Source organism: Coregonus clupeaformis, chromosome 35 (assembly GCF_020615455.1).
Source record: "Coregonus clupeaformis isolate EN_2021a chromosome 35, ASM2061545v1, whole genome shotgun sequence".
NCBI lineage: Eukaryota > Metazoa > Chordata > Actinopteri > Salmoniformes > Salmonidae > Coregonus > Coregonus clupeaformis.
The window spans coordinates 1,634,505-1,657,072 of NC_059226.1; the positions used below are offsets into that span (position 1 = coordinate 1,634,505).

At 40.5% G+C, this 22,568-nt stretch overlaps 1 protein-coding gene across 1 annotated transcript; it reads left to right on the forward strand.

Annotated features, from left to right (window-relative positions):
- The first annotated feature begins 5,861 nt into the window (after nt 1-5,861).
- LOC121550769 (membrane-spanning 4-domains subfamily A member 4A) lies at nt 5,862-22,207 on the forward strand. The gene is made up of 7 exons (XM_045210609.1): nt 5,862-6,238; nt 6,363-6,479; nt 6,917-6,973; nt 7,284-7,448; nt 9,145-9,267; nt 17,725-17,814; nt 21,765-22,207. Exons 1-7 carry the CDS (start codon nt 5,990-5,992, stop codon nt 21,858-21,860), a joined length of 897 nt encoding a protein of 298 aa, XP_045066544.1. The 5' UTR covers nt 5,862-5,989; the 3' UTR covers nt 21,861-22,207.
- The last annotated feature ends 361 nt before the right edge of the window (nt 22,208-22,568 follow it).

Here is a 22,568-nt window from a genome sequence, read left to right on the forward strand (position 1 = left end):
GGGCAGAGCCCCACCTGTTTTGAGCCCCACCTGTTTAGCAAAAAATATATAAATGTATATATATTTTGTTTTTGTTGCCTGTTTTGCATGTTACTTTGGCATTCATTCGTATCACATATCAGTTTGCAAACAATGTAAAAAAATAAAATAAAAAAAAAAGCATTATACAAACATGGTCTCTTTCTTGAGTAAAGCAGCTCCAAAATGTAGGTGTTTCAGCCTAGCTCAGTGCTTTCTGTGGTGGAGGGGCAGCCAGCGAAAAATACAGAGCATAGGCTTTGGTAATCTTCTCTAGTTGTGCCGTGATTGGCTCAGTGTTCTGTCACTCATCTGGACACCATGTCACCGCAGAATCTGCAGGGCGAGCTAAGCAGTTCAATCCCCCTTGGGTGCTGCCATAGATTTACATTAGAAGTGCCTGTCCAAGAAGGCTCAAGGTCATTGGCCACAGATAAATTGATCATGTCAACATAATACTTTCACAATCTTAGCTACCAAACTAGACAAGCAGACATCATCATGAATCTCGTCAACAATCTACTGGCAAATCATTTTCAATCCTTGTCATATGAAGAGAAATTATAGATCAAGCGTATCGGTGCTCATCGTCCATTGGACATAAACAAGTCGGAAATCACAAATTCAACAATGAGTGGTTTGAAAGTGATCAGTGGCTAACTGCGAGCGTCGCAAATCAATCACTATTTTGCTTCCCCTGCCTGCTATTCGGTGAAGATGGTGTGTGGTCCAAGTCTGGGTTTAAGGATTTAAAACATCTGTCTGAAAGGGTCTCTTTTCCAAGCTTAAAAGGATAAACATTCACACGCAACACCATGAGAAAAGGTTGAATACATCAGCCCTGCTGTCAATCCAGCATGACTTCTGCCGCATTCAAAACAACTGGAAACTCGGAACTGGGAAATCTCAGACTTCAGTGCGTTCAAGACAACTGGGAACTTGGTAAAAAAACTAACTCAGTCTGGAAAAATACGTTTTGAACGGTCATCCAACTGGGAATTCCAAGTCGGGAACTCGGGCCTCTTTCTAGAGCTCCGACCTGAAGATCACTGACGTCATGATTCGACCTTGTTTTTTTCAGAGTTCCCAGCTGTCTTGAAAGCACCATAAATCCAGAGAATGCCAGACTTTGATGACAAAGTTTGATGGCAAAGTTTGCCCACCTTCCTGTTCAAGTGAGCGCAGCACAACAAGGTGAGTCCAAAAATGTATTGTATGCTGCTGCATAAATGATGTAATATGCCAGGGAGATATGTATACTGTAGCTCTGGATTTATGGTGCATGCATGACTGTAAGTCGCTTTGGATAAAAGCGTCTGCTAAATGGCATATTATTATTATTATTATTATGATTAGCTAAGAAAGTAATACTAAGTGTATATTGTGTAGTAAGCTGTTAGTAGTCCATGTGTCTCAACCTAATAATTTGATCCCTCTCCCCCTCAGAACTTAGGCTACTGTTCTGATTAGGTGGTGCACATGTAGCCTATAGCCTGTTTTAGAGAAATGTCATCATCGAATATTGTAAGAGCCTTCATTGTCTGCTTATATACCCCCGTTATTTATCCTACGGTTCTGACTTGGTGTACAGGGAGAATACTGTAAGAATGGCCCATGTTTTGAATTCTGTCGCTGTACATTTCAAAAGTGCTGAACAAATAGTTACGGTATATTGACTACCTGCTCATTAATGTCTTAAACAAAATTACGTCTTGCCTCTTATCCGCTCATCGTTCCCTTATGCAATAGTTTGTACATCTCAATTGTTAAATTTCTTATTCATCATTTTAGGCAATGTTTGAATGATTTCATTGTTTTGCTTACTTTGTGTATTATAATTAGCTCATGTGATTTTCTTCACAAGCAGGGGATACTATATTATGTTGTTGGGTCTGTAACCATGTTTGCCATTGACAGTCTCTTCCCATACAAATATATTTTTTTCAACAAAAAGTTCAGTAACAGACCCAAGTATTTCCAGTTGACATTGTGAGGGTTGTTTTGTTTGAGCTGCGTTGGTACAGTGGGTAGAACAAGTATTTGATACACTGCCGATTTTGCAGGTTTTCCTACTTACAAAGCATGTAGAGGTCTGTAATTTGTATCATAGTTACACTTCAACTGTGAGAGACGGAATCTACAACAGAAATCCAGAAAATCACATTGTATGATTTTTAAGTAATTAATTTGCATTTTATTGCATGACATAAGTATTTGATCACCTACCAACCAGTAAGAATTCCAGCTCTCACAGACCTGTTAGTTTTTCTTTAAGAAGCCCTCCTGTTCTCCACTCATTACCTGTATTAACGGCACCTGTTTGAACTCGTTACCTGTATAAAAGACACCTGTCCACACACTCAATCAAACAGACTCCAACCTCTCCACAATGGCCAAGACCAGAGAGCTGTGTAAGGACATCAGGGATAAAATTGTAGACCTGCACAAGGCTGGGATGGGCTACAGGACAATAGGCAAACAGCTTGGTGAGAAGGCAACAACTGTTGGTGCAATTTTTAGAAAATGGAAGAAGTTCAAGATGACGGTCAATCACCCTTGGTCTGGGGCTCCATGCAAGATCTCACCTCGTGTGGCATCAATGATCATGAGGAAGGTGAGGGATCAGCCCAGAACTACACGGCAGGACCTGGTCAATGACCAAAAGAGAGCTGGGACCACAGTCTCAAAGAAAACCATTAGTAACATACTACGCCGTCATGGATTAAAATCCTGCAGCGCACGCAAGGTCCCCCTGCTCAAGCCAGCGCATGTCCAGGCTCGTCTGAAGTTTGCCAATGACCATCTGGATGATCCAGAGGAGGAATGGGAGAAGGTCATGTGGTCTGATGAGACAAAAATAGAGCTTTTTAGTATAAAAAAAGGTTTGGAGGAAGAAGAAGGATGAGTACAACCCCAAGAACACCATCCCAACCGTGAAGCATGGAGGTGGAAACATCATTCTTTGGGGATGCTTTTCTGCAAAGGGGACAAGACAACTGCACCGTATTGAGGGGAGGATGGATGGGGCCATGTATCGCGAGATCTTGGCCAACAACCTCCTTCCCTCAGTAAGAGCATTGAAGATGGGTCGTGGCTGGGTCTTCCAGCATGACAACGTCCCGAAACACACAGCCAGGGCAACTAAGGAGTGGCTCCGTAAGAAGCATCTCAAGGTCCTGGAGTGGCCTAGCCAGTCTCCAGACCTGAACCCAATAGAACATCTTTGGAGGGAGCTGAGAGTCCGTATTGCCCAGCGACAGCCCCGAAACCTGAAGGATCTGGAGAAGGTCTGTATGGAGAAGTGGGCCAAAATCCCTGCTGCAGTATGTGCAAACCTGGTCAAGACCTACAGGAAACGTATGATCTCTGTAATTGCAAACAAAGGTTTCTGTACCAAATATTAAGTTCTGCTTTTCTGATGTATCAAATATTTATGTCATGCAATAAATGCAAATTAATTACTTAAAAATCATACAATGTGATTTTCTGGATTTTTGTTTTAGATTCCGTCTCTCACAGTTGAAGTGTAACTATGATAAAAATTACAGACCTCTACATGCTTTGTAAGTAGGAAAACCTGCAAAATCGGCAGTGTATCAAATACTTGTTCTCCCCACTGTATATTGTCTATAAAAGTGGATACTCGTGATTGTATTTTCCTTCCTTTTTAGACCACATACAGTGCATTCGGAAAGTATTCAGACCCCTTCACTTTTTACACATGTTGTGATGTTACAGCCTTATTCTAAAATGGCCAAACTGAGCAATCGGGGGAGAAGTGCCATGGTCAGGGAGGTGACCAAGAACCAGATAGTCACTCTGACAGAGCTCCAGAGTTCCTCTGTGGAGATGTGAGAACCTTCCAGAAGGACAACCATCTCTGCAGCACTCCACCAATCAGGCCTTTATGGTAGAGTGGCCAGATGGAAGTCACTCCTCAGTAAAAGGCACGTGACAGTCCGCTTAGAGTTTGCCAAAAGGCACCTAAAGGACTCTCAGACCATGAGAAACAAGATTATCTGGTGTGATGCCTAAATGCCAAGCATCACGTCTGGAGGAAACCTGGCACCGCTCATCACCTGGCCAATACCATCCCTACAGTGAAGCATGGTGGTGGCAGCATCATGCTGTGTGGATGTTTTTCAGCAGCAGGGACTGGGAGACAGACTAGTCAGGATCATGGGAAAGATGAATGGAGAAAAGTACAGGGAGATCCTTGATGAAAACCTGCTCCAGAGCGCTCAGGACCTCAGACTGCGGCAAAGGTTCACCTTCCAAAAGGACAATGACCCTAAGCACACAGCCAAGACAACACAGGAGTGGCTTCGGGACAAGTCTCTGAATGTCCTGTTGGCCCAGCCAGAGCCCGGACTTGAACCCAATCTAACATCTCTGGAGAGACCTGAAAATAGCTGTGCAGCGACGCTCCCCATCCAACCTGACAGAGCTTGAGAGGATCTGCAGAGAAGAATGGGAGAAACTCCCCAAATACATGTGCGCCAAGCTTGTAGCGTCATACCCAAGAAGACTCGAGGCTGAAATTGCTGCCAAAGGTGCTTCAACACAGTACTGAGTAAAGGGTCTGAATACTTATGTACATGTGTTATTTCAGTTTTAATTTTTTTTATACATTTGCAAACATTTCTAAAAACCTGTTTTTGTCACAGCCTGATCTATTTCACCTGTCTTTTGCTTGTCTCCACCCCCCTCCAGGTGTCGCCCATTTCCCCCCATTATCCCCTGTGCATTTATGCCTGTGTTTTCTGCTTGTCTCGTCAAGCCTACCAGCGTGTTTTTCCAGTACTCCTGTTTCTCCCTTTGTCACGATCGTCTACGAGAGAGGAGGACCAAAGCGCAGCGTTGGTAGCGAACATATTGATTTTTAATGTAATACACGAGAATACAAAACAAAACACGATCATGAAGTCCTCAGTGACAACGACTGAACATAGAACAAAAACCCACAACCCCAAGGTGAACAATGACAGTTTAAATATGGCTCCCAATCAGAGATAACGAGCCGACAGCTGACACTCGTTACCACTGATTGGGAGTCACTGGACCAAACAATGAAACCACCAATAACAACCCAACTAATCCCCAAACACAAAAAATGAACACACCCTGGCTCAATAATACAAAGTCCCGGAGCCAGAGCGTGACACCCTTGCCCCTGTTTTTCTCGTTTTTCCAGTTTTAACCACTCTGCCTGCCCTGACCCTGAGCCTGCCTGCCGTTCGGTACTTTACTGATTCTGCCCTGGATTACCTGCCCTTGACCTGTCATCTGCTTGTCCCCTGTTTTTTTAATAAACATCTCTGATTCGAACTGTCTACATCTGGGTCTTATCCTGAGTTCCGATAGTTTTTGCTTTGTCATTATGGGGTTTTGTGTGTAGATTGATGAGGGAAAAAAACAATTGAAACCATTTTAGAATAAGGCTGTAACGTATCAAAATGTATTCTGTTTGTCATGCTTATCTAACATCCATTCACCAATGAACAGTTATTATGGTTATTTCACCTACTTCTTCTTTGTTTCAGGATGTCTCCCCACAGAGGGGCAAAGTCTTTAGTTAAATTAAATTACTTTATTATACCACACCTTGAAGATGTTTGCCTATACAGCACAGAACAAAAAAAATGTATACACTTCCATGCTATGTAGCATGAAAGAGAAACTTATACACACTTTCATGAAAGTGTATGAGTTTCTTTTATAGCCTGTGTTCTGTAGGCAAACAACTTCAAGCCCATGATGGGAAGTTATGATAATAAAGAAGGAACTAAAGGACACTGCAATGAGGAAGTTATTAAAGTAAACAAATGATACAGTAACCACAGACACACACAGCCTACCGCCCACCCAATGGAAAGAGTTCAAAGACTAGTGAGTGGCTGACACACATATTATGCATGACAGTCACAGGTAAATTATTACCCGGAAGTCCCAGGTAGAGTATAAACTTTGCATGAGGCTCAACAATACACCACTGACTAGCCGTATCACCTCTTACTGTACTACAAACATCCTTCCCTCCTCTGTGAAGATGTCCAGCTCTGTAACAACCACCACTAACGGGGTGGTGGTCATCACCCATGTACCCCCTACTGGAAACGAGATGGGGGTCGCGGGGGTTGCTTCTGCCCCTCACTGTTTGGGACAGACGGTCTACTCAGCGCTGGGAAGTTTTCGGGCGGGGCATCCAAAAGCGCTGGGGGTAAGAATTTCTGTTTTACATCATTAGAAAATTATTTTGAAATAAAAAACAACCATTTTGGTTGAACGTATTGGAAGAAGAGAAAAATGAATATCCTGCTTTGTACTTTGTTTTTCTCTCACAGACCGTACAGATCATGATTGGTTTGCTGATGCTGTTGACAGGAATCGTGATGGCTACAGGACCACAAGTAGACAATATTGGAGTATTTAGTGGAATATTTGTCTGGGGATCTATCATTGTGAGTGAGCTGCTCTGTCTAACAATCATTTCTTAAATTTCCTGTCTTCATGCAAACAAAACATCCTAATAATTGAATCATGTCACATTTTGAAAAGAAATGCATTAAAAACAAATATGTCAAAAAATGAAAAATATATAAAATCTTTCATTTAAGGTAATGCTTTATAACGAATGACTTAACTAATGACTTTTATCAACGTATATGTATTTGGATAGGCCTATGCCATTTATACACTCATGCATTTCAATGAGTATTGACTTCTATGTGGGAGTAATTCAACTTGAATTTCAACTTTGGTCATACTGTAGAAATATGTTTGTCCCACATGGTACCTTACACCCTAGATAGTGCACTACATTTGTAGAGTACTATGTAGAGAATAGGGTGCCATTTGGGACACAGGCTTGTATAATCTCTTCCTTGTTCCTTCTCAGTATGTCATTGCAGGCTCTCTAACTGTTGCTGCTGACAACAAACTGAACAAATGTCTGGTCAGTATCAATTATTCTTTCTTCAATAAAGTTCAGGCTTTTGATTTATAAAGTTCCACTCTATTTCAAAACACAGAATCTACTTTCCATATAGGCCCTAATTTTTTCATTCAACCTGCTTGTTTTCCTCCCACAACACAAGCAGTGGGGTGCGCACTGGCGATTCAGCAACTGCGGATCGCCCCTTTAATAAAGACTTGTAATAATGATTGTCAACACACTGTATTCTATATTGCATTTCATTCTTCAGAAATGTTCATCCACAACCAATCATCATTCCCATGTCCTCTTTCTGCTCTCTGTACCTTAGGTGAAAGGCTCCCTGGGAATGAATGTTGTTGCCACGGTTACTGCTGCTACTGGCATCATCCTCTATTCTTTAGACAGTGCTGGGATCCTCTTATACAACTACTCCTGTGGCTATCCAGACTATCCTTCATACTACCCTCCATACAATGTCTGTCAACAGTATTGGGTATATACCAAATGCTTATTCCTTTGGTCAGGAGATACAGTGAGGGAAAAAAGTATTTGATCCCCTGCTGATGTTGTACGTTTGCTCACTGTATCTCCTTTTTATTTGAACAGTGAGAGAGAATAACAACAATAAAATCCAGAAAAACGCATGTCAAAAATGTTATAAATTGATTTGCATTTTAATGAGGGAAATAAGTATTTGACCCCTCTGCAAAACATGACTTAGTACTTGGTGGCAAAACCCTTTTTGGCAATCACAGAGGTCAGACGTTTCTTGTAGTTGGCCACCAGGTTTGCACACATCTCAGGAGGGATTTTGTCCCACTCCTCTTTGCAGATCTTCTCCAAGTCATTAAGGTTTCGAGCCTGACATTTGGCAACTCTGTGAAGTTGTCCTGTTCCCTTAGCAGAAAAACACCCCCAAAGCATAATGTTTCCACCTCCATGTTTGACGGTGGGGATGGTGTTCTTGGGTTCATAGGTAGCATTCCTCCTCCTCCAAACACGGCGAGTTGAGTTGATGGCAAAGAGCTCAAATTTGGTCTCATCTGACCACAACACTTTCACCCAGTTCTCCTCTGAATCATTCAGATGTTCATTGGCAAACTTCAGACGGGCCTGTATATGTGCTTTCTTGAGCAGGGGGACCTTGCAGGCGCTGCAGGATTTCAGTCTTTCACGGCGTAGTGTGTTACCAATTGTTTTCTTGGTGACTATGGTCCCAGCTGCTTTGAGATCATTGACAAGATCCTCACGTGTAGTTCTGGGCTGATTCCTCACCATTCTCATGATCATTGCAACTCCACAAGGTGAGATCTTGCATGGAGCCCCAGGCCGAGGGAGATTGACATTTCTTTTGTGTTTCTTCCATTTGTGAATAATCACACCAACTGTTGTCACCTTCTCACTAAGCTGCTTGGCGATGGTCTTGTAATAATAATAATAATAATCTTGTACCCCATTCCAGCCTTGTGTAGCTCCAGCCTTGTGTAGCTCTACAATCTTGTCCCTGATATCCTTGGAGAGCTCTTTGGTCTTGGCCATGGTGGAGAGTTTGGAATCTGATTGATTGATTGCTTCTGTGGACAGGTGTCTTTTATACAGGTAACAAGCTGAGATTAGGAGCACTCCCTTTAAGAGTGTGCTCCTAATCTCAGCTCGTTACCTGTATAAAAGACACCTGGGAGCCAGAAATCTTTCTGATTGAGAGGGGGTCAAATACTTATTTCCGTCATTAAAATGCAAATCAACTTATATCATTTTTGACATGCGTATTTCTGGATTTTTTTGTTGTTATTCTGTCTCTGACTGTTCAAATTAACCTACCATTAAAATTATAGACTGATCATTTCTTTGTCAGTGGGCAAACGTACAAAATCAGCAGGGGATCAAATACTTTTTTCCCTCACTGTATTTGTAAATCGGTAAAGGGGTATTTATAATCTATAATCGTATTACTAGACTATTGTACGTACTGTTGAATGTTTTTTTAATTATTTTAAATTATACACCATTTGTAGCATATATGTGACAGCTCCAACCTGCAAGCAATAGTGAATTAGATGCTATTGAGTTCGTTTATACTTCTTATTAGCCCACACTGAAATGGGAGTCAATGTTTAATTGTACATAATTGCTCCAAAATGGCGGTGTAGTCTAGTTAACTGCTGTTTCCTGTTCCTCTCTGTCTATAGGTCAGGTCCCAGGGAATTTCAGGTGTTCTGACTGTTTTCTCCGTGCTGGAGTTTATAGTGTCCATCTGTGTCTCATCATTCGCCTGCAGAGCTGTCTGCCAGTGCTGCCGTTCCACCCCTGAGGTAAGTATATGGACATAGATTTCTGTCTAAATGTTGTACAAGATTTAGACAGAAATCTAGCTCCATATACAGTGTGGTCCGAAATTATTGACACCCTTCATAAAAATGAGCAAAAATGACTGTATAAAATAAATAATTCAATACTGAGCTGCATTGTATGCACCCAAAAATGAATACTAATAGAATTGCTCAGAGAAAGAGATTTTGCTTAACAAGTAATACAATTAATGACACCCCTGTTTTCAATACCTTTCAATACCTCACTGTGCAAGGATAACAGCACTGGCACTTTTTCTAAAATGTTTTCTGATTTGGAGAACACATTGGGAGGGATCTTAGACCATTCCTCCATACAGAATCCTTCCAGATCATTGATATCCTTTGTCTGCGCTTATGGTATGGGGTTCTTTTCTGCTTAATGCATTCTCATTTCAACGCCAAACCCACCACTGGTGTGCGTAGCCAAAGAGTTCTATGTTCACCAGTGGTGGGTTTGGTGTCGAAAGAGCAGAAAATACCTACTGTAAAATATGGTGGTGGATCTTTGATGTTATGGGGCTAATTTTCTTCCACTGGTCCTGGGCCCCTTGTTAAGGTCAATGGCATCATGAACTTTACCCAGTGTTGGAGCCAATTTGGGTGTATCTTATATTATTGTATTATTTGGGCAATTACACTCCCGACCACTAGGGGCAGCTAAATGGTGGTGTAAACACACCAGGTGATCTATAAAGACACAGGTGTTTGAACATATGGTGTGTGTGTGGACGGTGGGAGAGCTCACAGTTCTTACTTTTGTTATGACAATTTGCCGCCAACACAGCGGTCGTGAGCTCAAGAATAGAAATGGTTTCTGAGTCATGGGAGCAACTCTCTTTTCCCAACATGAACGAAATATGTACTTGTTTCTTGTTAAAAAGCATTAAGTAAGATACAGCTCTATAACCAAACTCACTGGCATCTGAAAAATAATGTAATTCTACATGCTTTGGCTTTCCAAAGTCTTCGGGCTTGATGCACCTCTTCACCTTGAGTTATGCCACTTTCGCTAAATTCGCCATTCATCCTTGCCATTGCTGTGAGAGAGATTGGGGTATGTCGTTATCCCAGCTGATGTTTATTCTTCACAACTCCTGTAGCAACAGTTTTGGACATAGAGTAAACAGTGATAGAAAGCATACTTGGGTGTATCTTATTATTCAAGCAATTACACTCCCGACCACTAGGGGTAGACAAACGGTGGTTGTAAACACACATCAGGTGGTCTGTAAAGACGCAGGGGTTTGAACGTATGGTGTGTGTGGATGGTGGGAGAGATCACAGTTCTTACCGCAATCAAATCAACGCAAACTAATGGAAGAAATGCCAAACAAGATTCAAAGGATTGCTACAATCAACTCTATGAATCAACATTCATTCATTCAAGGTAACCACTATTGCTAAGTTTGAGGCACATAAAGAGCAAGTCTATTTGCTACCATCAACTCACTCGGTGACATTGGCTACTTAGAAATCATAGATTTTCATAAGCAAATTGTCATAACACCCAGTACCAGGAAATCTTTGCCCAAAACCTGGTTGCGTCTGCCAGGAGGCTGAAACTTGATTGCGAGTTGATCTTCCAGCAAGACAATAACCCCAAGCACACACCAAAATTGACAAAGGAATTTTGTTTTTTTTAAACAATAACAACCACACATAAACAAAAGACTAAACAGAGTAGACACACCCAAATTTCAACAAACATCAATGACATCACACCTGCTCAGACCCACATATTCCCACCGCAACCATACACATCATGTATGTCTCACAAACACACTCCCCCTCATCTTTCATCCCCAGGACATTCCAGTGCTTGTCCATCCACTATCGTACTGATGCAGGCTCATTTGATTTCCAGTTTTTAAGACGTTTTTAAAAATTATTGACGAGAAAAGTATGGTCCACCCCATTGAGTATTTCACTACACCCACATATGCCATGTCTTGAAATATGCAGATAGATGGATTCCAAGTAAACTTACATTGTAAAACTCCTGACTGCCAACGTTCTAACTCCACCTTTTAACTTTTTGACTTCATAGCACTCCCAGAAGGCATGAATTATTGAGTCCTTGTTAGTTGTACACTTAAAGGTCCTGAACAGTCATTCTGAAGAGTTTTTTCTCATGGTTAACTACCAGGAAGTTTGAAAAGACAGGCTGAGTGGGCGGGGAGCTTATATTCATGAGCTCGCCTTGACTGACAGCTCTTTGAAACTCAAGCAAATTTGGTGATACACAAAGCAACTCAAACAACATTGAAATTACATCAAAGATGTAAAAAAAATTATACATCTTCCGTTTAGCATGTCTGTTCTGATGCGGTTCACAGCAGCACTGGTGGATGTGTTGAAATGACAAATGTGTCTGAGTTTTGAACAAACCCCCTTTTGTTCTATGCTGGCTGAAGACCTAGCTAGCCAGTAACTAGCTAACACCAGACACAGATGAAAGGGGACACATAGAAGTAGTATCTTTGCCATAGATGATACATTTGGTATTATATTTGCTTACACCGTACATTCAAAATTTTGGCACCAGTAGATATCTAGCTATGTTAACCAGGCCCCTCTGCAAACACGCCTTCTCCGATGTTGGTTACAAAGCAGTATTTATTTAAATTAGGTAAGAGAATATCATGTTACCATCGCTTACGGTGATGTCACCTTGTCCCCTTAATAATTAATCCAAGGGTTTGACATGGGGAAGGGGACCAGTAACTTTATGATCAAACTTTATCACTGTAGAAACAACAGTCATTTTTCATACTTTGGTCATCATTCTTTGATCTGTTTCCTTCAAATATCATCACATTTCATGAAAAACCTGATTTTGACCTTTAAAACCCTACCTCTTTAAGGAATACCTGGAATAGTATAAAGAAGAAAGAAGAAAAAAAGTGGTTGTCCCACTTGCTATCATAAGTTGAATGCACCAATTTATAAGTCGCTCTGAATAAGAGCGTCTGCTAAATGATGTAAATGTAAATGTTAATGACTCTGCCATTGTGCTGTAGAATTTGTTAATTTTGCTTTTGTATAATACATTCTATACATTAGTTTATACTGGATTAAGTGTACATTTTCTTGAACTGTAATTTCGTTAGTTATGTTCCAACACTCCCTTCATCTTGTGCCAATATCAGTTATCAGTTATATAGTTTATATATAATTTCTCATTTTCTGTGTCAAATAGGATTCCCTCAACATTCATTTGCTGTCCAAAAGATTTCAGATCGAAATTTCATGATATACAGTGGGGAGAACAAGTATTTGATACACTGCCAATTTTGCAGGTTTTCCTACTTACAAAGCATGTAGAGGTCTGTAATTTTTATCATAGGTATACTTCAACTGTGAGAGACGGAATCTAAAACAAAAATCCAGAAAATCACATTGTATGATTTTTAAGTAATTAATTTGCATAATATTGCATGACATAAGTATTTGATCACCTACCAACCAGTAAGAATTCCGGCTCTCACAGACCTGTTAGTTTTTCTTTAATAAGCACTCCTGTTCTCCACTCATTACCTGTATTAACTGCACCTGTTTGAACTCGTTACCTGTATAAAAGACACCTGTCCACACACTCAATCAAACGGACTCCAACCTTTCCACAATGGCCAAGACCAGAGAGCTGTGTAAGGACATCAGAAATAAAATTGTAGACCTGCACAAGGCTGGGATGGGCTACAGGACAATAGGCAAGCAGCTTGGTGAGAAGGCAACAACTGTTGGCGCAATTATTAGAAAATGGAAGAAGTTCAAGATGACGGTCAATCACCCTCGGTCTGGGGCTCCATGCAAGATCTCACCTCGTGGGGCATCAATGATTATGAGGAAGGTGAGGGATCAGCCCAGAACTACACGGCAGGACCTGGTCAATGACCTGAAGAGAGCTGGGACCACAGTCTCAAAGAAAACCATTAGTAACACACTACGCCGTCATGGATTAAAATCCTGCAGCGCACGCAAAGTCCCCCTGCTTATGCCAGTACATGTCCAGGCCCGTCTGAAGTTTGCTAGAGTGCATTTGGATGATCCAGAAGAGGATTGGGAGAATGTCATATGGTCAGATGAAACCAAAATATAACTCTTTGGTAAAAACTCAACTCGTCGTGTTTGGAGGACAAAGAATGCTGAGTTGCATCCAAAGAACACCATACCTACTGTGAAGCATGGGGGTGGAAACATCATGCTTTGGGGCTGTTTTTCTGCAAAGGGACCAGGGACGACTGATCCGTGTAAAGGAAAGAATGAATGGGGCCATGTATCGTGAGATTTTTGAGTGAAAACCTCCTTCCATCAGCAAGGGCATTGAAGATGAAACGTGGCTGGGTCTTTCAGCATGACAATGATCCCAAACACACCGCCGGGCAACGAAGGAGTGGCTTTGTAAGAAGCATTTCAAGGTCCTGGAGTGGCATAGCCAGTCTCCAGATCTCAACCCCATAGAAAATCTTTGGAGGGAGTTGAAAGTCCGTGTTGCCCAGCGACAGCCCCAAAACATCACTGCTCTAGAGGAGATCTGCATGGAGGAATGGGCCAAAATACCAGCAACAGTGTGTGAAAACCTTGTGAAGACTTACAGAAAACGTTTGACCTGTGTCATTGCCAACAAAGGGTATATAACAAAGTATTGAGAAACTTTTGTTATTGACCAAATACTTATTTTCCACCATAATTTGCAAATAAATTCATAAAAAATCCTACAATGTGATTTTCAAGAAAAAAAAATCTCATTTTGTCTGTCATAGTTGACGTGTACCTATGATGAAAATTACAGGCCTCTGTCATCTTTTTAAGTGGGAGAACTTGCACAATTGGTGGCTGACTAAATACTTTTTTTCCCCACTGTATGTCATGCAATAAAATGCAAATTAATAACTTAAAAATCATAAAATGTGATTTTCTGGATTTTTGTTTTAGATTCCGTCTCTCACAGTTGACCTCTACACGCTTTGTAAGTAGGAAAACCAGCAAAATCGGCAGTGTATCAAATACTTGTTCTCCCACTGTAGAACTTTTAAGTTGCATGTATTTGAAAATGTCTACATTAGTCAGTCCAAAATTGCTTTTAAATTCTGTAATGGAAATAATTGTATTTCCTATTACCAAGTCATTTACGGTTTCTGTGCCTTCTGTTTTTCATGGGGCCAATTAATCGGTGAATTCTGAAAAGCTATCCAAGGATTGTTCCACAGGGTTGTGTTTTTAGGGAGTGATATTGGTTCTTTTAGTATGCATTTCATTTTCTTCAATATTGTTATAGTGTTTTTAACTATAAAATGTGTAATGTTCTTAGCTTTATCCTTTGAAAATAGACTTGTGAATAGATTCTGAGGATGAGCATGTGCAACTTCAATATATACCCATTGTTCCTCTTTAGTGCATTTAACAATATGTTGCAAGTAAAAGCCTTGGGTAGAGAGTTACCTTCCAAGTCTGGAAGGTTAAAACTACCCTCAGACTTCGGAAGATGGCAAACTTTCCTTTTTATTCTATGAGTTTTATTTGCCCATTTAAAGTCTGTTATGGCCGAGTATACTTTTTTAAAGAATGTCTTCGGTGGGGTAATTGGTATTACTGAGAATAAATATGTATACATTTTTTAATGGTTAAGTGGCCACAAAATCAACATTTTGCAATGGCCATCTCAGTCTCCGGACTTACAATACATTGAAAACCTGTGGTTTGAATTGAAGAGGGCAGTCCATAAGCGCAGACGAAGGATATCAAGGATCTGGAAAGATTCTGTATGGAGGAATGGTCTAAGATCCCTCCCAATGTGCTCTCCAACTCATAAAACAATTTATTAAAAGGCTCAGTGCCGTTATCCTCGCAAGGTGAGGTATTGAAAGGTATTGGAAACAGGGGTGTCAATGATTTTGACCACTACCTTTTTGAGAGAAAAAAAAGTATTACTTGTTAAACAAAATCTCTTTCTCTTTGCAATTGTATTAGTATAAAATAATATATTGTTTTGAGCATACAATATAGTTCAGTATTTGAATTATTTATTTTATACAGTCATTTTTACTCATCTTTATCAAGGGTGTCAATAATTTCAGAACCCACTGTAAGTCTTACTATAATGAAAACATTATAAATATAAAGCAACGTTAAGTACACTACATGACCAAAAGTATGTGGACACCTGCTCGTCGAACATCTCATTCCAAAATCATCGGCATTCATTTGGAGTTGGTCCCCCCTTTACTGCTATAACAGCCTCCACTCTTCTGGGAAGGCTTTCCACTAGATGTTGAAACATTGCTGTGGGAACATGCTTCCATTCAGCCACAAGAGCATTAGTGAGGTCGGGCACTGATGTTGGCCAATTAGGCCTGGCTCGCAGTCGGAGCATTCCGTTCATCCCAAAGGTGTTCGATGGGGTTGAGGTCAGGGTTCTGTACATGCCAGTCAAGTTCTTCCACACCGATCTCGACAAACCATTTCTGTATGGACCTCGCTTTGTACATGGGGGATTTGTCATGCTTCCCCAAACTGTTGCCAAAAAGTTGGAAGCACAAAATTGTGTAAAATGTCATTGTTTGCTGTAGCATTAAGATTTTTCTTCACTGGAACTAGCCCGAACCTTGAAAAACAGCCCCAGACAATTATTCCTCCTCCACCAAACTTTTCAATTGGCACTATGTATTCGGGCAGGTAGCGTTTTCCTGGCATCCGCCAAACCCAGATTCATCCGTCGTACTGCCAGATGGGGAAGCGTGATTCATCACTCCAGAGAATGCGTTTCCACTGCTCCAGAGTCCAATGGCGGAGAGCTTTACACCACTCCAGCCGACGCTTGGCATTGTGCATGGTGATCTTAGGGTTGTGTGCGGCTGCTCGGCCATGGAAACCCATTTCATGAAGCTCCCGACGAACAGTTCTTGTGCTGACATTGCTTCCAGAGGCAGTTTGGAACTTGGTGGTGAATGTTGCCAACGAGGACAGACGATTTCTACGCGCTATGCTCTTCTGCACTTGGTGGTCCCGTTCTGTGAGCTTGTGTGGCCTACCACTTCGTGGCTGAGCCGTTGTTGCTCCTAGACGTTTCCACTTAAGTGATAATGCCCGAGAAGCCTGTGTTTGGAGGATATATTGGCACAGGTGTTTTTCATTAAAAACGTTTTGGGGTTAATTTATTCATACTATTTCAACCTTCCACAAGATATAGTCCTGACACAAATCGACGGTTGCTACACAAGCCGGCTGGTCGTCCGTTCTATCGGTTCGGTTGCCAGAGACGCGACCGAGTCGTTAAGTCTTTTTGTTCTGTTTCTATGGACGCGACCCAGCTGGCAACATTCTTATCCCATGCTTGCTAGCTAGCCAACTACAGCTAACTTACAGTCACGCCAAACTGTGCAGCCAGAATAACAAAGTAGATGCATTTGCATTTGTTTAAGCTGTTTTCTAGTGACATTTATTTGGATACATCCATAACAATTAGTTAACGATGCGCGATTTCACCTGGCATAGAAAATGTGCTCTCTCATCAGGACACTGTTGTTCAGAGGAGCTAGCCAACAACACATGTAACACAATCACTTCAAACTGAAGCTGGAAAGACTGCAAACTAGCTGCACTTCATTTCGTTTGACCTGTTTTCTATTGATATTTCTTTGTATAGATCCATAAAATGTATGCTGATTCATGATTTCGACTGGCTGAGAAAAGCTTCCTGCCTGTCTGTTTCATCCCGACACATTCATTACTATGTGACAGCTGGAGATCGAATTTGAATGTTGAAACAATGAGACAGACAGCAAGGTTTATACAAATCTCTGCTGTTGAAAACTAAATGTTAGTCTAAAAGAAATGTGAGATCATGTCTAGATGCTTTTTATAGTGGAGAGGAAGTTTATAAATAGCCTGGCTGGGCTGATGAGACAGTGGATTGCATAGTCAGATGGAACAGAGTAAATAGGCATTTTAACGTCATAGATTTAGCTGGTGGTAACTTGTGGAATAGACACCGGCTGGAATGTGGTTTTAACCAATCAGCATTCAAGTTTAGACCCACCCGTTGTGTAATTCACAATAGCAGCACTTACAGTTGACCGGGGCAGCTCTTGCAGGGCAGAAATTTGACTAACTGACTTGTTGGAAAGGTGGCATCCTATGACGGTGCCACATTGAAAGTCACTGAGCTCTTCAGTAAGGCCATTCTACTGCCAATGTGTGTCTATGGAGATTGCATGGCTGTGTGCTAGATTGTATACACCTGTCAGCAATGGGTGTGGCTGAAATAGCTGAATCCACTCATTTGAAGGGGTGTCCACATACTTTTGTATATATAGAGTATGTTCTGGCAACTGTAAGAGAACTGAGCAGTCATGTCACCTGTATATTTGATAAGCAATTTCTATAAATTGACTTAAAATTGACATGTCTGTCTTTTAGCAAGTGTTCATCATTGGGAATCAAATACCGGTACCTCATGGCAGCATGACTCCAAGCAACGCACCTTTCCCTCCTCAGAACAACTACGAGGTATGACATCTTTGGAGGTTGAATTGCAGGATTGCCATATAAAATAGGCTGCTCATTATCTACAATTCAAATAAGAAATATCTCACCAGTGTCCTAGCAACTGAGTTTCTGGAGTAATTTTTTTTAAATTCCACTGCAAAAACTTTAATTAAAAAATTGTGCAATCAACAAAACATTGGTTACTGTGTGACCGTACTTGCGAACATTATAAAAAGTTTAAGTTTAAGTATCGGCCAATTAAAATTGTTGACGTAGTTGCACGTGATCAAAGGCTACATGTTAGCTGTTCCCATCACATAACTTGGTACATTTAGTCCTATGCTAAACTCACCAGGTGGCCATGATTATATTTGGTTGATATTCCGTATCAGCCAATTAAAATCGTTTACGTAGTTGGACCCAAAAGAACCAATGATGTGTATAAACCCTAGATGACTGACAGGGGACACTGTATTGAAGCCACTGGACAGCCATCTTGGCACTCCTGCTCCAACGTATAACATATTTTGGAAGCTATAGAAATGCATTTATTAATGTCTACATTCGTTTTTGACACGTTTATTCTATTACAAATACCGTAATGCATACTTTCAAATTATATTATGTGAGCTAAACATAAACATTTGAAAATATATCAAAACATTTTCCTTAAACTATTTTTTTTAGAGAGTACTAATGTTACTGTCCCCACTACAACAACAAAAATACATGTAATTTTGTCCTTGAAACATTTATTTGAAATACTGTAGAATTCCATTCATTCCTATGGAGGACTGCTCCTACTGAAGAGTGCCAATATGGCTGACCGGTGGCGTCAAAGCTCTCAATGGCCAATACATAGCACCAGAAATCCAGGGTTTATATACATCATTGGATAGAACACTTTCCCATCACCTTAACAACAGTCAAACTGCACCATCTGCTAATCAAAGTTACTTATAGTTATGATATTCAGCCCAAGGGCACAACAGCCACTGGCCGCAAAAGGCATGGATTTTTTTAGTGGGCATTACGGCCACACAAAGGGGATGCCGCTTGTCAAATTGTGAATGAGAGACTGATGAAGTATGTTAACCTAACTTTATAATGTTAACCTAACCTAACCTTAGCTCTTGAGAATCCAAGCCCATACAGCCATAGGGTTCTCATTTGAACAATTGACCACACAGCAGGGCCAACGTGTTAAACTCTCCAGATACTCTGTCTAATCGTTAATAATCACTGCGTGCAATACGGTTTTGGAAACCTCGAATTCTACTTTCATATCACCCCAAAATGATTTTACAAATACAAAAGATAGAAGATAGACTCTGCGCCGCTTTAACACAGATTCCCACTGAGATGTTTTGCATTGCACTTCCTGAGCTAATAGAAACTCGGAAGGAAACAAAGAAAACCCTTGGTTCAAAGCTTCACTGTAAACTCCAAGGCATTTTCAACTAAAATACTTCTAGTAAGTTGAACTTAAAGTCAATGAAAAGTAATTATTATTAAAATATTGATGTGGTACTGACTCAAAACTAAATGAGCAGTCACATCAACTCTATTTTTTTAAGTTATGAACTTTTTTTCCCAGCATGCTGTACTGCAGGTAGATTTTTTTTAAATTGTTTTTCATATCTGTGTATTTACATGTACATTGAGTGATTGATTGATTAATCTTATGCTACTCAAAGATAAATAACATAAATGTTTCTAAACTCATTTAGTTAGATTTTTTTCTCCAGTTACTGAAATGGTTGTTCCAGTTTATTAAATGGCTTAGGTTACCACCTTACACTGTTCCTAACCCTGGTAGTCGTTATGACTTCAGGTTGTGGGTGATTAAAACATTAAACTGGTGGAATTCGTAACTCTGGCTGGATTCCACTAAGAATTACACAACACATTGCAAGCCAGCATAATGTGACTAGCAGGTAGGGTTGCAAAATTCTGGTACATTTCCCAGGTTTTCCAGAAATCTCGGTTGTAAGATTCCTGGAAATCCTTCAACCAGGATCTGGGAATTTTGGGAAAGTTACTGGAATTTTGCAACCTTACTTGCAGGCCTGATGTGGCCTGTAAACCATGTGTTTCAGGCCACTGAAATAGGGTAAAGCTAGTCCTCAAAATAAGGCCTTATAAGACTTGTGTTTTGATGAAGTTATTTATAATGATAACATTTGCCTAGGAACTCACTTGGTGAAGACCACAGGAGTGAAAATGAATGAATTCAACAACCATGTCTCTGTCACTAACAAATACAGTCATAGGTGGTAACTCTACAATTCACTCAAAAAGGCAAGGCACACTGGGAAGGCTTAGTGGGGGTGTTACTCAGAATTTTCAAGCTGATACAACTCAAATCTGGACCCCCTACAGGGCACGACAATGCCTCTTCCTCCTCAGGAGGCTGAAAAGATTCGGCATGGCCCCTCAGATCCTCAAAAAGTTATACAGCTGCATCATTGAGAGCATCTTGACTGGTTGCATCACCGTTTGGTATGGCAACTGCTTGGCATCCAACCGCAAGGCGCTACAGAGGGTAGTGCGTTCGGCCCAGTACATCACTGGGGCCAAGCTCCCTGCCATCCAGGACCTCTATACCAGGCGGTGGTAGAAGAAGGCCCTAAACATATTCAGACTGCAGCCACCCAAGTCATAAACTGTTCTCTCTGTTACCGCACAGCAAGCGGTACCGATGCACCAAGTCTGGAACCAACACGACCCTGAACAGCTTCAACCACCAAGCCATAAGACTTGTAAATAGTTAACCAAATAGCTACCTGTACTATCTCCATTGACCCATTTTTTCATGAACTCTTTTGACTCATCACATGCGCTGCTGCTACTGCTACTGCTTATTATCTATCCTGTTGCCTAGTCACTTTACCCCTACCTATATGCACATATCTACCTCAATTACCTCGTACCCCTGCACATCGACTCGGTACTGTTACCCCGTTTATATAGCCATGTTATCGTTACTCATTGTGGATTCCTTGTTTTATAATTTTTCTATTTTTCTCTCTGCATTGTTGGGAAGGACCGGTAAATAAGCATTTCACTGTTAGTCTACACCTGTTGTTTACGAAGCATGTAACAAATCAAATTTGATTTGATTCTGTCCCTAACACTAAAACTAAAATGAAATAATATAAAAACGAAACATAAATATTTGTATACAAGTTAAACTAAATAAAAACTAACAATAAAGGTCTGACAACTAACTGAAACTAAACTGAATTCAAAATCAACATTGAAAAACGTTCACGATCGTCGATAGAAGTGAACCAATGTGCAGCGTGATAAGTGAACATATTTCTTTTATTAGATTCACCACACGAACAAAACAACAAACGATACGTGAAGTCCTTGGTCTACAACACCAAACCAACACGGAACAAGATCCCACAACACACTGTGGAAAACAGGCTGCCTAAGTATGGTTCCCAATCAGAGACAACAAGCAACAGCTGATACACGTTGCCTCTGATTGAGAACCACACCGGCCAACATAGAAACAAATAAACTAGATAATCACCCTAGCACACAAAACACATAGAAACAACACACCCTGGCTCAACATAACAGAGTCCCAGAGCCAGGGCGTGACAAAAGCGAATATATATATAACTTAAAACCTTAAAAACAATATAATAACCTTGCAAGGATGTGATGATCATACAATATTTGCACTCTACAGTCTCAACCCAGGAAGTAATCAGTTTAAATTGTAGATACTGAGAATGTGTACTGTAATGTTTTTGTTCTCTTTATTGTAGAATGTCTATCATAGGATGCAACCCAAATGGCATCCTAATCCCTATATAGTGCACTACTTTGGCCCAGTACACTATATAGGGTATAGGGTGTGGACTTTGGTCAAATGTAGAGAATAGGGTTCCATTTGGGACATAACCATAGGTAAGGTCATATATGTCCAATGATGTACTGTGTTGTTTCTACAGACTGTGATCTACCCAAAGGGTACTGAGGGAGACGGTATGGGTACAGGGTTTCAACAGAACCCCCTGCCCCCACTATACACTGCTGCCATCCCTTGAGAATTGGGCCTCCGTGAATACATTGCACATTTTCTTGTTGAAATTGTGTTCTCTCTGCCTATTTTTCGGATCCAAGCCAGGCAATGGTTAGCACCACATCACTGATCTGAATAATTTGACAGTTAAATATTGATAGTGTATTGTAATGCAATGTTTCAGTATAATGTTTAGGTTACTATATTGTTGATTTTATAACTTCACATTTTTGTAATTTCTCTATTTTTTTAATTGATAATAATGTAAAAGTCATGTATAGTACATTTATTTATCAACTAAAATCAACCACTGCTATATGACAAAATATGATGATGAGGCATCACTTTTTAAATAAAACATACAATAAAATACATATTTAACTTAATGTCTTGAAACAAGTCATGATTTGGAGTCACTTTTATCTTCTATACAATGTAATTAATGACATTCATATTTGGGGTAAATATTGATCTTTAAAGTAGGGCTAGACCTAAATAAATGTATATTTTTGGGAGGAGTGGTTGAAGGGTCTGAAAAAATCCTGATAAGGAGGGAGTGGTGTGTGGATGTTTACATTGGGCATTAGCCTATATCCTTTCTATCTTGAGTTTGGGCAACATTAAAGGTCATGAACAGTCACAATCATGTGTTTCATGAAATGTTATGCTTTTTTAAAGAAACCAGATCAAAGTATGAAAAATGACTGTTGCTTCTACAGTGCCATGAAAAAGT